At 41.5% G+C, this 17,015-nt stretch overlaps 1 protein-coding gene across 3 annotated transcripts in view; it reads right to left on the reverse strand.

The window, feature by feature from the left end:
• ncs1b (neuronal calcium sensor 1b) overlaps positions 1-15,479 on the reverse strand; it is a 29,541-nt gene extending 14,062 nt beyond the window's left edge. Inside the window, exons 1-3 of one of the 3 annotated variants that reach the window (XM_029717246.1) lie at positions 15,356-15,479; positions 12,484-13,740; positions 4,206-4,230 (exon numbers count right to left, since the gene is read on the reverse strand). In XM_029717246.1, coding sequence (XP_029573106.1) covers positions 4,206-4,230; positions 12,484-12,547 — 89 coding nt within the window. In that variant the 5' untranslated portion in view covers positions 12,548-13,740; positions 15,356-15,479. Of the gene's footprint in view, positions 1-4,205; positions 4,231-12,483; positions 13,741-15,125; positions 15,266-15,355 lie in introns of those variants that run through there. The other 2 variants (XM_029717247.1, XM_029717248.1) reach the window with 2 other exon arrangements.
• Positions 15,480-17,015: the final 1,536 nt, after the last annotated feature.

Below are 17,015 nucleotides of genomic sequence, written 5' to 3' on the forward strand. Positions count from 1 at the left end.
TGCAAGTCCAGGGAGTGAGTGTTTTAATAAAACAAAACAAGAAACACTAACAGCACACAGACAAGAAACAAAAACAATGACACCTGAGGAAGGAACCAAAGGGAGTGACATATATAGGGCAGGTAATCAAGGAGGTGATGGAGTCCAGGTGAGTGTCATAATGCGCATAACGATGGTGACAGGTGTGCGCCATAACGAGCAGCCTGGTGACCTAGAGGCCGGAGAGGGAGCACACGTGACAACTTATTTTTAACCAAATGTTGCAATTGCGATTTGACTTGCGAATTAGAGAAAAACTGTTGGAATCATGGAAATAGAATGACTATTCTAATGTTATAGTTAGAATATAAAGTAGGCACTTTGAATACAGTGTTGTTTGAGATGAAAACAAATTAAAATGCCATGGAGTTGTTATTGTGACATGGTAGGATCTAAAGTGTTGATAAGTGTTTCCTAGGGGACCCTATTAGCTTTGACTACATTGCTTGTTTTCTCTTAGCTACTTCATGTAGCTAACATATTCCTCTTTGATTTAGAAGATACTGTTGCAAAAACAACATGCTGATTTAGGCCTACACCATCACTGGTATTATCAGGTTGTATTAGCTAGCTACATTTGCTCTTACTCAGTACATTTATTAGCTTTCTAGCTATTAGCGGCTAACAATTAGCATCTCAAGATTTAGGACAACTTGCTAAGAAAATACAAACAGCTGTTTGCTGATGTAAGAAACACAAACTAATAGTGTCATTATAGAACGCTAGTGGATTTATATTAAGAAGCAAAGTGAAAACAGCATTGTTGTCATCAACATTATTGCATTTGCTGCATTGACCATGCAGACTGAATGCAAATGTCTCGTGGTTGAGGAACATCAAATGTGCTCCTTGAGTGACGGGGCGTGGCTAGGTCTGTATGGAAAGTGGCACGGTGAGAAAGAGCAGAGAGAGATGACTCGAGTAGCGAAGTAAACTATAAAAATTGACATTACACATGGCGTATCACATTTAACAAACCAATCATTCAAATACCAGTATAGAAGGTAAAGTAAAAACCCAAACCGGTCCCTGTATCAATACCGGTATATAATAAAATACGGTATACTGCCCAGCCCTACTTGTCACCTAAAACCCTGACAAACTTTTACAGATGCACAATCGAGAGCATCCTGTCGGGCTGTATCACAGCTTGGTACAGCAACTGCTTCTCACAGCTTCTATCTCAAGGCCATCAGACTGCTAAACAGCAATCACTAACTCAGAGAGGCTGCTGCCTACATTGAGACCCAATCACTGGCCACTTTAATAAATGGATCACTAGTCACTTTAAACAATGCCACTTTCGGCCATTGCTCATCCATATATTTATATGTACATATTCTCATTCACACCTTTAGATTTGTGTGTATTAGGTAGTTGTTGGGAAATTATTAGATATTACTAGACTATCGGAACTAGAAACACAAGCATTTCACTACACTCGCATTAACATCTGCAAACCATGTGTATGTCACCAATAAAATTTGATTTGATTATTCACTAAATTGATGGTTTATATTTAGGACAATGTTTTACAGCTTCGCCATTGTATATATACAGTACCAGTCAAAAGTTGACACACCTACTCACAAGGGTTTTTCTTTATTTTGACTATTTAGTGAGTAATAGTGAAGACATCAATACTATGAAATAACACATATGGCATTATACAGTAACCACAAAAGTGTTAAATAAGTGAAAATATATTTTATATTTGAGATTCTTCAAAGTAGCCACCCTTTGCCTTGATGACAGCTTTTTTCCGGTAACTTTGGTAAATTGAAATGCATTCCAGGTGACAACCCCATGAAGCTGGTTGAGAGAATGCCAAGAGTGGGCAAAGCTGTCAACAAGGCAAAGTGTGGCTATATATTTTATTATTTTATATACTGTATTTTGCATGAGGGCCAGAGATAGTTACAGACACCTGTGATAATCCAAAGTACCCAAAAGGGCCACTAGATGTTTTGTGATAAATGACATAAAATCCTTGAAAGTTACTACAATTGTGGTAGTTTACTGGTAAACTTCTAGTTTCCAGCAATATACCCTCCCTTTGCAACCCGAACCGTGATAATATCGTAGCGTGAGGTCACATGGCAATTCCCAGCCCTACAATCTAGCCTACTTAAATACTTCATCCATGGATTTCACTTTAGAAGCAATATCCATGCGCCACAGAACTATCAAATTGAAGATTTAATCAAAGGACTATATAAAGTTAGGCATGCTCCCTGCACTCTGTAGAAAGGCCTTAAAACCTCTTCGGGATAGGGGGCAGTATTTTCACGGCCGGATAAAAAACGTACCAAAATTAAACTGCCTGCTTCTCGGGACCAGAAACTAAGATATGCATATTATTAGTAGATTTGGATAGAGAACACTGAAGTTTCTAAAACTGTTTGCATGATGTCTGTGAGTATAACAGAACTCATATGGCAGGCAAAAACCTGAGAAAAATCCAACCAGGAAGTGGGAAATCTGAGGTTGTAGTTTTTTCAAGTGATTGCCTTTACAGTATACAGTGACTTAGGGTTCATTCTGCACTTCCTAAAGCTTCCACTAGATGTCAACAGTCTTTAGAACCTTGTTTGAGGATTCTATGGTGAATTTGATGGGAATAACAGCCCAAGAAAGTAGGTGTCCCATTATAAGGCATGGGCTCAGTCACGCGCAAGGACTTGGGAGCGAGCCGAGTTCATATTCACTCCTAAAGAGAAAGGATAGGTCCGGTTGGAATATTATTGAAGATATATGTTAAAAACAACCTAAAGATTGATTCTATACATCGTTTGACATGTTTCTACAAACTGTAGTATAACTTTTCTGACTTTTTGTCTGGACTACGTTGTGGATTTGGATAGTGAACCTAACGCGCGAACAAAATGGATGTATTTGGACATAAATATGAACTTTATCGAACATTTATTGAGGAGCTGGGGTTCCTGGGAGTGCCTTCTGATGAAGATAATCAAAGGTAAGTGAATATTTATAATGTAATTTCTTAGTTTTATTGACTCCAAGATGGCGAGTTTCTGTTTGCTAGTTGTTGGTGTCTTCTGGGCTGTACTCAGATTATTGCAAATTGTGCTTTCGCCGTGAACCTTTTTTGAAATCTGACAAAGCGGTAGCATTTAGGAGAAGTCTATCTATAATTCTGTGCATAACACTTGTATATTGATCAACGTTTATGATGAGTATTTCTGTAATATGTATGCTCATTGTGCTCATTCAGCGGAGGGTTTGGAGGGAAAACATTTCTGAACATTACGCGCCAATGTAGAATGGGGTTTTTGGATATAAATATGAACTTTATCGAGCAAAACATTCATGTATTGTGTAACATGAAGTCCTATGAGTGCCATCTGATGAAGATCATCAAAGGTTAGTGAATATTTTAGCTGTACTTTTGGTTTTTGTGATGCATCTAGTTGCTTGGAAAATGGCTGTGTGGTTTTTCTTGTGAAGTTTATGTCCTAACATAATCTAACTTTATGCTTTCGCCGTAAAGCCTTTTTGAAATCGGACAATGTGGTTGGATTAACGAGAGTCTTATCTTTAAAATGGTGTAAAATAGTTGATTGTTTGAGAAAATGGAATTATGAGATTTGAGCTGTTTTTTAATTTGGCGCTCTGATTTTCCACTGGCTGTTGTCAAAATCAATCCCGTTAACGGGATTAGAGCGCGAAGGGGTCACTAACAGGTAACCAGAGCAGAGTTGGAGCATCAGTCAGACATGATTAAACAACTCTTGACACAGTCTGGCTGCTGCTCAGGAAGCTCCAGCCCAGCCAGCTCCCAGCCAGCTCACCTCCCAGTCACTGGGCTCAGCCCACGGAGCAGCAGACCTGCTCTCCAGAGTCAGACCAGTCAGACTGAGCCTGCAGGCTTCAGCCAGCCTTTAGATGGGACCCATTCAGCAAGGCATATGGCCCCTGGAGTACCTGACATTAACACCAGAACAGCTGCCAAATCTAGTAAACAGCACATGTTGCAGGTGAATCTGTCACTCACCCACATTGGCAGAAACAGTTCTGAGAGTCTAATTGAGGACTAGGCCCAATGCAGACTAGAATAATTAGAGTTTTTGGAAGAAGAGAGGGGTAGAAAAGGGTACAGCAGGAAAGGGAGATTTGGAGGGTCATTGAAAATCATATGTACTTACCACTGTTGCACCTCTTTCTCTGTAACTGTAAGAAAAAAGGAGAGTTTTTAGCAAGAGAGAATAAAGTTATGTATCATGTCTCAGACCATTTCAATGACTTGGAAAAATCCACTGGCAGTTGAAAATCACAGATTCCCATGGCTGCATAGGACTGGACTGTCACAAAAATAATCTAATTATGATTGCACTGAGCACTTTGGGGTTTCTTATCATCATTTTGCACCCACCCTGAGGAACAATGTGTAATTATTTTTGTTGTTTAATGTATAATTGAATTCAGTACTTTTGTTGTGTACTGGAATTCAGTACTTTTGTTGATTACAAACTGAATGATTCATCACACCTGAAGCTATGGAATTCACTGCTACATTGCTCCCAAGGACTTTCACATTATTATAATTTCAAAGGTCAACTTAGCAGATTCATGGACAGAGGAAGAGAGAGAGACAAAGAGAGAGACAGAGAGAGAGAGGTTAGCAGGAGGAAAGTGAGTGGCTTGGGGAGCAAGACGTGTTATCATGCCCACAAACAGCGTTAGCATCAACCACTCCCTCGTGGGTCTCCCTCCAGCCTCCAAAGTAACCAAAGCAATTTTCACCATCTGAACAATGAGGCATACTCTCTAAAACAAGGGTGGAAAAATCTATGGCTGTGTAGGTAACCTGGTAGACCTGTGAGGGCGTTTTGAACGTACACTGCTCATAGCCTCAGGACAGACATGGGGATTCTCTAAACTGACAGGATGCTTCTTAATAAGGCACCACAAACAACACAATGAACTAGATGTTCATGGGCTAGATTTTGCTGTTCCCACTGCCACAGGTCATACTGACATGGATATAGTGGTGCGGTACTGTTGCCTCGGTAATGAGTGTTCTAATGTTGTAGTCCCCATAACCTTAGTTAGATAAAAAAGCTCATATATAGAATCCTTCAAGACCTTATCCAGTCTTTGGAGGGAATAATTCATGGATTTGAATAGTCACAACTATCATATTACCTGAACCTTACACAGTGAGGGCTCTACTTTAACAAAACTAACGCAATGGTAAATCTAAGCACTGGCGATAGTGCTATAGGTTGGGGATGGGTGAGAAATATTTTTCAATTTCACAGCTTTCATTATCAGCGCAATAGCGCGAAATGGCTGGGTTTTGAGAAGAAAAAAAACTAGGCGTTGTATGTGTGAGGCAGGTTCTCAATAAGCAAAATATACACTACATAACCAAAAGTATGCGGACACCTGCTAGTTAAACATCTCATTCCAAAATCATTGGCATTAGTATGGAGTCGGTCCCCCCTTTGCTGCTTTAACATCCTCCACTCTTCTGGGAAGGCTTCCCAAAAGATGTTGGAACATTGCTGTGGGGACTTGCTTTCATTCAGCCACAACAGCATTAGTGAGGTCGGGCACTGATGTTGGGCGATTTGGCGTTCCAATTCATCTCAAATCCTGAACCATGAAAAACAGCCCTAGACCATTATTCCTCCTCCACCAAACTTTACAGATGGCACTATGCATTCGGGCAGGTAGAGTTTGGCATCCGCCAAACCCAGAATCTTCCATCGAACTGCCAGATGGTGAACTGTGATTCATCACTCCAGAGAACACGTTTCCACTGCTCCAGAGTCCAATGGTGGTGAGCTTTACACCACTCCAGCCGGCGCTTGGCATTGCGCATGGTGATCTTAGGCTTGTGTGAGGCTGCTTGGCCATGGAAACCCATTTCATGAAGCTCCTGATGAACAGTTTTTGTGCTGATGTTGCTGCCAGAGGCAGTTTGAAACTCGGTTGTGAGTGTTACAATCGAGGACAGACGATTTTTACACGCTACGTGCTTCAGCACTTGGCGGTCCTGTTCTGTAAACTTGTGTGGCCTACCACTTCGCGGCTGAGCCCTTGTTGCTCTTAGACGTTTCCACTTCACAATAACAGCACTTACAGTTGACCGGGGCAGCTCTGGCAGGGCAGACATTTGATGAACTGACTTGATGGAAAGGTGGCATCCTATCACGGTGCCACGTTGAAAGTCACTGAGCTCTTCAGTAAGGCCATTCTACTGCCAATGTTTGTCTATGGCGATTGCATGGCTGTGTGCTCGATTTTATACACCTGTCAGCAATGGGAGTGACTGAAATAGCCAAATCCAATCATTTTATGGGGTGTCCACATACTTGTGTCCATGTAGTGTATATAATGTATAAAGACGAAGCTGTAAAACATTGTCCTAAATATAAACCATCAATTTAGTGAATACCATTGTTTAATATATGGGTTTCAACATTATATTTATTTTACTATGTGAATGCCAAACTGCTGGCAGTTGTGAAAAGAGTTAATTGAAAATAATGCCATTGTTGATTAGATGCTGTTTAAATTAATTATGCTATTTTCTCTTGAACCATATGGTCTATCCACTAGAAACACATGGACAATATGGACACAGATATAAACAATGAAAACTATATATGAATACATTTTTTCAAAGTTATTCATGCATAAATTATACATTTTGTATATATAGTGTAGCCTAGGCCTGATGTTGATACTGAATTATAGGACTGAATACTTGGAATACGTTTGGAGGAGAGCGTCTTTGGTAACCAAATGAGAGGCGCTCTTTGGGAATGGGGATGGATAAAAGCCACATGGAGTATGCACTGCAGGTAAGCCTATGTGAATTGTGAGTACTGCAAAAGCCACATGCGTAGATTATCATTTAGAAAGCGTTTATGGATCTAAGCTACTTGGTGAATGCATGGCCAGGATAAGAAAGACACCAGATGCATTGCTGTTGAACCAGCTTTCCTTAAAGTGAGGTAAGGGTAGCTTACTAAGGACTTGTATTTTAATGAAACGAAACGGAAAACAAGCAATTGTTACAGGAAAATAACTGAAATGTTTCCAAATACAAGTGTCACCTGATTTATCTCATGTCTTGTTCCATGATGGGCATATAGCCTACAGTACATGGAGTTTTTTTTTACGCTAATCCAAGATAATAACAGGCGCTGGATAAAATAATGTAAAGCTTCCATAGATAAAAAGGGGATGTTCCCTCACTGTTTTGCTCTTGATCTTTTAATAAAGTTCTGGTGATTTTTTTTCAAAGTGGTCAAGAGACAAATCCTTTATCAATAGTTTTGAACACTTGGCGAATGCATTGGGCAGGACAAAAAAAACAGCCTTCATTGAGAGGAGGGGATATGCTTAGTTTTTAATCAAATTAAATGAAATATGAGGTTTACGGGCACAAAAAGCACATCTCTCTATTTCTATTTCGGCTTTAACAGGTCGAAATTGCAAAAGAGCCCCGAATGTGCAAAGTTAATGTCCAGGAATACCTGTAACTTTCAAGTATTTAGCCCATGTCAGTTACTGCCTGAATGTGAGTTCCCAGTGGAAAGGGAGAGGGATGATGAATAAACGAGAGTAGGTGTCAGCCTTTCCTCCTACACGCTCAATCAAATATCCTTTGGGAAAAGAATGCCTCATTTTAAAGGCCAAAATATAAACTCTTTATTTTCCTCTTTCATTAACAGCAACCTAGACAGCGCCATTTCAATGCTAAGCAGTTCAAATAAAAACATTTTATTAGCATCTCACTGTATGTGCAGCAAATGGTACGCTATTTATACAGTGCCTGGTGCAATGTTGTTTTCAATGGCTCTTTCCTTGATAACAATGTACTTTATTTAGGTAGATAAGTGACTTTGACAATGTTACACACATTCCTGACTGTAATACTATGTTAAAGCCTACATCAGTGAAGCTGGGCTATATCCTAGGCCTGTGTGTGCCAGGCTTTCAGAAATAAGTGTGTCTCCAGTGTAAAAGAACAGGAAATGAGTCTCAGCAGAGTCCAGAGATTAAGAAAGCATTTCTTTTGGGAGGAATTTGGAGAGCCTTCAACCAGCATGAGAGAAAATCATCATTAATTCTAACAACCCGACACTGTCTATGAGTCAGAGCTGCGTTTGTGTCCATTACAGAAAGAATGGCCACATCCTGATAATAGTGAGATACTAGATACACCATAGATTGAAGACAAAACCTAGAGCACCTTGTTAAGTGCTCTATATTTTCTAGTAGCTGGTCCGCTCTCAAAAAAGAGATTAAAGGTTAGTGTTTAGTATTTATTTAATTCATGTGTATTATATAGTATATTTGAGATGCATTATTGACGTGTGAGTATGTTCCATGAGCGCACACACGAACGCACCTGTCGCTCGTTACCCTAAACAAGTTCACAATAAAGAAGCACAGCTTCAGAGGAGACACTGATGACACTGACGAAGGCTTAGGCCGAAATGTTTGTCTATCTACCGTGAAATAAATACTAAAAAGAAACCTTGAATCTTTTTTTTTTGAGTGTGGACCAGCTATGTAATAGAATTTTGGAATTCTATTACAATTTGGTCAACGGACCTGTTCTGAGAGCAGTGGTCACTAGATCTTCCATATTATGTCGTGACAGCTTACAGGAATATTGCAAGCAAGGGGAAAAAATGTAACTGTTATAATGGTCGCAGCCATAAGCCAGGCTATTAATTCTCTCCAACAGACTGGTTACAATATTGGTGTTATTTAATCACGTATGGTGACTGACTGGTGCAGTTAGAATAAGTGCAGTATAGAGACATGTTCATCCCTGCTTCACTTTGCTTTGCTCAGCGATTCACAGGGAATCATCATGTGACACATTCAGAAATGACAGAGTCAATCTTATGACTGTCAGGCCAGCCAAGCTACCATTAAAATGGCCTCAAATGTCAATGGCATCAAATAATTGAGGCAATTCACCATGCCTGCGATTCAATCAAGTTTTATTACGTAACTCAGTCAAAGGCAATGGGCAGTAATATAATCAGCCTATAAGGAGGGAGGAAAGCAGTGAGGCCAGGGCTAGCAGCTCAGCTCCCTTTGCTCTGCAGGGCCTGCTCACACACATCCAGCTTGCACTCTGTCAGTCAACCTCTGAGCTGAGTCTGACGGCTAACAAAAACACCTATTACATCCTCAAGTCATTTTACAGGGCTTGCTCTTTCCACATGATATCAGACCAGTCATTTGACTGGGCTTGCTCTTTCCGCATGATATCAGACCAGTCATTTGACTGGGCTTGCTCGTTCCACATGATATCAGACCAGTCATTTGACTGGGCTTGCTCTTTCCGCATGATATCAGACCAGTCATTTGACTGGGCTTGCTCGTTCCACATGATATCAGACCAGTCATTTGACTGGGCTTGCTCGTTCCGCATGATATCAGACCAGTCATTTGACTGGGCTTGCTCGTTCCACATGATATCAGACCAGTCATTTGACTGGGCTTGCTCGTTCCACATGATATCAGACCAGTCATTTGACTGGGCTTGCTCGTTCCGCATGATATCAGACCAGTCATTTGACTGGGCTTGCTCGTTCCGCATGATATCAGACCAGTCATTTGACTGGGCTTGCTCGTTCCACATGATATCAGACCAGTCATTTGGAAAACCATTTAGGCGTGTTCAATTTTAGGTACAGTAGGCTAAACTGTGGCCCCCTACATTAAAAGATGGGTATACTATGCCTTTAGGCATAACATGTTATATAAAATGCTTGTTATAGTGGCAAATTGCAATAGCTAATAGTGACAGAAGCCAAGCACAGGAAGCCTCTCTGCTTTCTGTCCTGCACAACCAAACCTGTAAGACTGGTATCATTATAGATAGGCCTCCAAACGAGCTTCAACACCATACAACTCTCCTTCCGTGGCCTCCAACTGCTTTTAAATGCTAGTAAAACTAAGTGCATGCGCTTCAACCGATTGCTGCCCGCACCTGCCCGGCTGACTAGCATCACTACTCTAGACGGTTCTGACTTAGAATATGTGGACAACTACAAATACCTAGGTGTCTGGTTAGACTGTAAACTCTCCTTCCAGACTCACATTAAGCATCTCCAATCCAAAATGAAATCTAGAATTGGCTTCCTATTTCGCAACAAAGCCTCCTTCACTCATGCTGCCAAACATACCCTCGTAAAACTGACTATCCTACCGATCCTTGACTTCAGCGATGTCATTTACAGAATAGCCTCCAACACTCTACTCACCAAAGCCCCATATACTACCCACCACTGCGACCAGTATGCTCTCGTTGGCTGGCCCTCACTACATATTCGTCGCCAAACCCACTGGTTCTAGGTCATCTATAAGTCTTTGCTAGGTAAAGCCCCACCTGGTGTTGTTTTTGTCGCACTGCTTTGCTTTATCTTGGCCAAGTCGCAGTTGTAAATGAGAACTTGTTCTCAACTGGCCTACCAGGTTAAATAAAGGTGAAATAAAATCAAATAAAAATTACTTTGAAGTATCAAAAGAGAATGTATCAAATTTGGCATTGGATCAAACTGAGGTTGGCAATAAGAGTAAAAAAGTTGCTTGTGAGATTTACTTGACTGGCTGTCAAAGTACCTTGGATGCAATTTTTTTTTTTTAAATCAGCAGAACTGCATCCCTAAATTTAGCTAAAGCACAGACGGTGCTCCTCCTCTAAGTTGGGTGTGTGCCTTGGACAGGATAGGAGTGTAAGCCAGCTTCTTTTAATATTTTATTATGGCACTGAAAGCAGGCCTACAACTTCCTGAGCTCAAAATTGATCACTGAAAACATCTTCCTATGGGAAAGGAAGAAAGTCCCTGCCCATTTTCTGAAAACATCTGAAACCCTACCTCTTCAAAGAGTATCTTAAATAATCCCCCCCCCCCCCGCATCACCCCCCCCCCCAACATTCACACTTGATTTTTTTCCTACCCTTCCTAGCTCTGACATTGCTGATAGCTACTTTATTGAAGAACAATGTACTTACTATGACTGTGATATGTGGTTGTCCCACCTAGCTATCTTAAGATGAATGCACTAACTGTAAGTCGCTCTGGATAAGAGTGTCTGCGAAATGACTCAAATGTATGTAAATGCTATAAGTCAGAGGAAGGATATTTAAGCTTCTCAACAGGATTGGGAGAAGAGGAACCAGAAAGAGGAGGGAAGGAGACATAATGAGGAGAGAAATGATAAGGGGTCTAAGTTAGACAAGAGCGGGGTAAGGGAGTGGGCATGCTGGGAGAAAAGGCTGGGTGCCCCTCTGAGCAAAGCTAAGCAGATAAGATCCTAATTATACTAGTTCGTTCCTTGCTCAAAGAGGGCAATCAGGGGATGTAGAGAGTGAGAGAGGGAGATAGAGAGAGGGAATTAGAAGAGGGAGAAAACAGGAAAGAGAGCTGGCTAAAGGACAGCAGCAAATAGCCCATCCCAGCACGAAGCCCAATCTTCCTCACCCCTGCAATTTCCTGTCACAGCAGCCTTCCCTGGTTGTGGTGTGGTGAAGCCCACCATGTGAAAAACACTGTCATTAGGCAGCCATAGGCTGTCAACTCCCACCCAACACCTGGCATGCTATGCTACAGGCTAGCCATCCATTAGACTAGATACAGTGAGGGCAACACATTTGAACAATCAGTTAAACTCTAGTCTGTTAAGTACTAAAACAACAAAATATAATTGTTTTTATGCACAATGGATGGCTTGGCTTTTATGGATTCTGTGATTAGAGAGTTTAGGCCTAAATAACATAATTTTGATTATCTTGTTATTTCTGCAAATGCCTCCAGTCTACTTTGCTTACACAGGTTTGCTTACACAGGTTAAGTGATGTATGAAAATATTGTTATTTCGCCTGCTACTTAAAGACCTTTTAAAACAGTTTGCCTAAATGTGCATACTTATGGAAATGTATGAAGGCTCCAGCAAGCCCATATTTGCTATCTTTGGCAAAACACCAGTGTGATTTGCTGATCCAAAGTCTTAACCCCATCAGCATTTTAAAAGATCTCTCCTTCCCAGTGGAGTGTTTCAAAAGACGCTGATTAGAACCACTTCCAGACCTAAACTAATCACAATTTGTGACACCATATGAGTATTTATGCAAAAATACGAAGGCTATATCCACAGTGGAGCTGACATTTCATTTGTGCTGTTGATTATGAGGATTAAGAGAAACAGAGGCGAAGATGTCTTACTCAGGCAACACGCAAACCAGTTCATATGAGGCACACATTTAGTGCTATTTCTATTCACTGTTGCTCATCATAAAACGCTTAAAACGATAACGATTATAGATCGTCTTGGGTCACTGCTATTATAGTGCTGTTATGGGTATTAGCCTAAATAGGATTAGTTACTGCATGTTACAATGATTTTGTGATCCCCACAAATAAAAACAAGAAGGCTACTCACAGTAGGTCTTCCTGGTCAGTTCCTCCACCACCTCCTGCTTGAGCTTGCTGTTTGATTTGCCCATGGTCTGTACCTTTCTCCTTACTGCCTTGGGTTACTCCTCCACGCCTCCTCCTGCTCCACCTTGACACACACTAACTGAACAACCCTCTCAGTCCAGTCCTCGCTGGTCAAACAGATGCAAATATGGGCCAGTAGAGGAAAGCAATACAATTATACCACTGAAACAGTCAACTCTGGAAGAGGATCGAACTCAATCCACCCACATCAGGCTTGTGTTCAGTGCAGTCCACTCTGGATGTGTCAAGACTTCAGCCCTCCAGGGCAGCCACTCCAACACCAGGGGCTCAGGACTGAATAATGGGAGACTGCTGACTATCTGAGTCTGAGTGTTCGCCTGTCCTTTCTTTAGAATGTCCAGTGGGTGAGAGTGGCGTTGTGATGCGTTGCTACCTTCGTCCTTGGTTACAGGAGTCACCCAGTGTCTGGGTTTAGTGTACGCTCACTCCCTCACACTCTGCTCACTGTTCCTCTCACCCCTCCTTTCCTCCTTACACTCTATTTCACCCTTTTCCCCCACCACTCTCTCTGTGGTTTCAGGTAACTTATAAGAGAATCCTCCCTCTTCACAGCTGAGATAAGGGGGTGGGTAAACTAAAATACAATGAACATGGCTCGGCCTCAAAAGCATTCCCTTTTCAATTACACCCCCGGCTTGAACTCAGATCCCAGTACGGCATCCTTCAGACACAGCAGCAGAAAATACAAAGTCAAAACGGCTCTGTGACTTAAACTGTCATTTAAAATGCAAAATACCGAAATGAGAGAGAAAATAGAAATGTCCCAATTCTTTGAATGAACGACTAAGGCGGTTTTCCCAGTATGTTTCCAGGCTGAGGGATTTACAGAGTGACAGTTCACTTTTCTCCTCCATTCTGACTCATAATTTTCCCTACTGCCTGGCCTCACGGCGGCACAGGGTAACCTAATGATTTCAGCCTCTCACAGACAACAGGAGATGGATCATGGAATTTCTCTGTATCAAAGACCTGAGGTGGCATTCACTGATGCTTAACCTCAGCAGCTGACTGAGCCTCAGGACAGGACACTACGGCACCTTATCTCAGTAAGCATTAGGATCTATGCCTATGTGTTTGTTCCATTCCTGGCCAGGACTGTCTTCTCCATGCATGTAACTGTGGTTGTGGTAATCATCCTTGTGTTTGCTCAGCACTGCGGTCCCGGGTAACCCAGACACTGTGAAAACAAACAGCAGTTGCTAGGTCAAGGCAGTGCCAGGAGGGCCAGACTACTGTGAACATCAGCTATCCTTAATCCCTGGGATCTCACCCACTCCACACCAATGACAGGAGCACTTATCTGTGTCAAATGGTGAGCACTTGTTCTCTTCAAACACTCACTGTTTTGCTGAGTTTCTACTGAGGATTTACCCCGGTGTTTTACCCAAAAGACTCAGACTTTTCTGTTTCCATCTACGTGGCCCGCGTCTCACTGTGCCATGTTGCCGGCGGACCTGCCCTGATTTGGGGCCAAGCCCAGGTCATGGGGCGGCAGGGTAGCCTAGTGGTTAGAATGTTCGACTAGTAACTGAAAGGTCGCAAGATCAAATCCCTGCGCTGACAAGGTAAAAATATGTAATTCTGCCCCTGAACAAGGCAGTTAACCCACTGTTCCTAGGTTGTCATTGAAAATAAGAATTTGTTTTCAACGGACATGCCTAGTAAAATAAAAATGGGTACTTTTAAGACAGCATTTACATAACAATGGCAAACTGTGAACTTTAACACCTTCTCACAAAGCAACTGTTTTGAATGATACAGAGGTTGTTGATTCTGCTCACCCCAAGTCTTAAAGTACTAGTCCAGTCTGCTTTTCACCTGATGTACTTAACAAAAGGCACATCTCAATAGGTGGTCCAGGTATCTTTTGATCTCTAATGCTCCTCTATTGTCCCTGCAAGCCAGGCGGGATGACATCACATCAGACCAATTCCTTGAATGGCCTAATCCTTGTAGTTGGGAGTTGTATCTAAAAAACACTATTTTGTGTAATACTATATTTTTTACCCTTAAGTACATGAATGTATTTCTAGTTGGGATATTGTTTTTCAACAGGAAAAGTTTTTTTTTTAAATAGCTGAAGTGTGTCTTCAACAAATTACACTAGAGCCTACATTAACATAAAACACAGGCGACTCACTTGTGTGTGGGTAAATTTCAACAGGAAAAGCAGATACAGCCAAAGAGGAACGTGCTTGAGATTCATTGGGGTGAGAGACATGCCCTGCTTCAGTATGCAGCCCTCACAATACAGGGCTGCTCTTACCAATACTACATAAATTGGATCAATAATACCCTTCTGTAGGTCATTCAATGTAGCATATATGTTATCCAACAAACAATGAATTCTGCAAGGTGCACTGAAAATAAAATCTAAATTAGATATAATTGTACTCCTCATCGAACAAACCTCATGCATTTTGGTTTGAGTTCACTACAATATTTCCACTATACCCAGGCTGGGTGATGTTTCTTACAAAAAAATAACTTAATAACAAATCAATAAGGAAAGAGTAGGCTAAAATCTGTGAAACTTTTATTGGGCTCTGTGCATTAACCTACCTTCCCAGGTGGTGCAAAAGTACCAGTAGCAGAGACTGTTTCAGCACGATTGCTTAGCAACACTAACAGTTTACAGAGATGGCGACCGTGAAGGAAATCTAATATAAGCCACTGAGAGGTCTTCGCTTTGTACCCGTCATTCGGTTACTTCTCAAACGACTTTCACTGTCCAAGCTATGACAAATATTACCCTTGTAACAGACATGACAGCTTTCTTTTGAAACACTCACCTTAATTAATTTTCAGGCTGGCATCCGGAATTGACTACTGTAAATGGACGAATTATGTTCTTTCCCGCGAGGCTTCTGTACAAGAGCGCGTTTCCTGCCGATCTCTTCCACTGTCATCGGCTCGCCTCAGAACATCGCAGTCCGAACCACTGGACACAATTTGCTATTAACCCTTTATTTCCTGTGCTATTTTCGAAAGCCTTGAACTGTAAATCAGAGGTATTGTGAAATTATTTTAAATTAACAACAATTGAGAAACAATAGGAAAGCGAACCTAATTAGTTTTCCTGCATGTTTAATAGAATAGTATACTTTATTTTCCATTTGGTTATAAACGGAAATTCGTCCTCTGCCTTTACTAACCCCGCAGACGCACACCAACGTGGCACCGGGTAAACAGTGGTGCAGTGCCTTTGGGGCAATTTTGGGGTTAAGTGCCTTGTTCAAGGGCACAACGGCAGTGGAGCTGGGATCACTTTTAAATCGCATCACCTTGAGAGAACCGTCTCTAGTGGTGCTGTGGTGTGCTGGATGAGGGTTTACTTTGTCATTACAGTGGAATTTGAAGAACATAAGGACAGTTAGAGGAGAGATGACTTTCCAGCTGTTGGGTTTGTTGTTGTTTTTCAGCATTTTACAGAAAAGCGATGTAAAACGGTTCATCCAGGGCCAGAGAACGGCACCCCTGGTCAGATAAAATCCCCAAACACATGCACAGCGCAGACCTCCCCATCAGTTTCAATTTCTGTATCTGTCAACGGGCTACAGGCAAAATGTTTATTTCAAATGAATTGTTTGGGTTTAAGTGAACTGGGACTGGGTTGAGTAAAGGTTAGAAGCTGGAGGCAAAGTTTGTGATCATACGTACATCCTTAAAAACATAGTTGCAGGGCTAATAAAGAATACTGTTAAAGCTCCCAATTCACTTCTGTAGTGACAACGTTTCGATCCGAAATGGATCTTCGTCACTTCTAACAAACTGAGTGCTCAATTATACACATATCACCTCACGTGACCATTGCGGACATGACGCATGGTGGGTGCAAAAACAATTTGTGTAGCTCTAATCATTTAATAACAATGAGATGGGTTTATATATATATATATATATATATATATATATATATATATATAACATTTATTTAACTAGACAAGTCAGTTAAGAACAAAATCTTTTTTACAATGAAGGCCTACCCCGGGTAAACCCGGATGATGCTGGGCCAATTGTGCGCCGCCCTATGGGACTCCCAATCACGGCTGGATGTGATGCAGCCTGGATTCGAACCACGGACTGTAGAACCACGGACTGTTCCACCTCTTGCACTGAGGTGCAGTGCCTTAGACCACTGCGCCACGCGGGAGCCCATGTACCATGGGTACATGTTGTTTCAGAAAATATATTAACAAAATGACCAAGTGGGTGACCTGGAAGGCAAGACAAATCAAAGTGACTTATTCATGTAACAAATGGTCTGATATCAAACTCTTGGTTCAGACCTCTAGGAGAAATGGTACACAAACGGTGAATCCAATCCATCAGTTTCAATTTCTACATCTGTCAACCAGCTACAGGCTAAATTGTTTGGGATTAAGTGAACTGGGACTGGGTTGACTAAAGGTTAGAAGCTGGAGGCAGTCCTCTTCACATTCACAACAGAGG

This window comes from Salmo trutta, chromosome 27 (genome assembly GCF_901001165.1).
Source record: "Salmo trutta chromosome 27, fSalTru1.1, whole genome shotgun sequence".
Taxonomy (NCBI): domain Eukaryota; kingdom Metazoa; phylum Chordata; class Actinopteri; order Salmoniformes; family Salmonidae; genus Salmo; species Salmo trutta.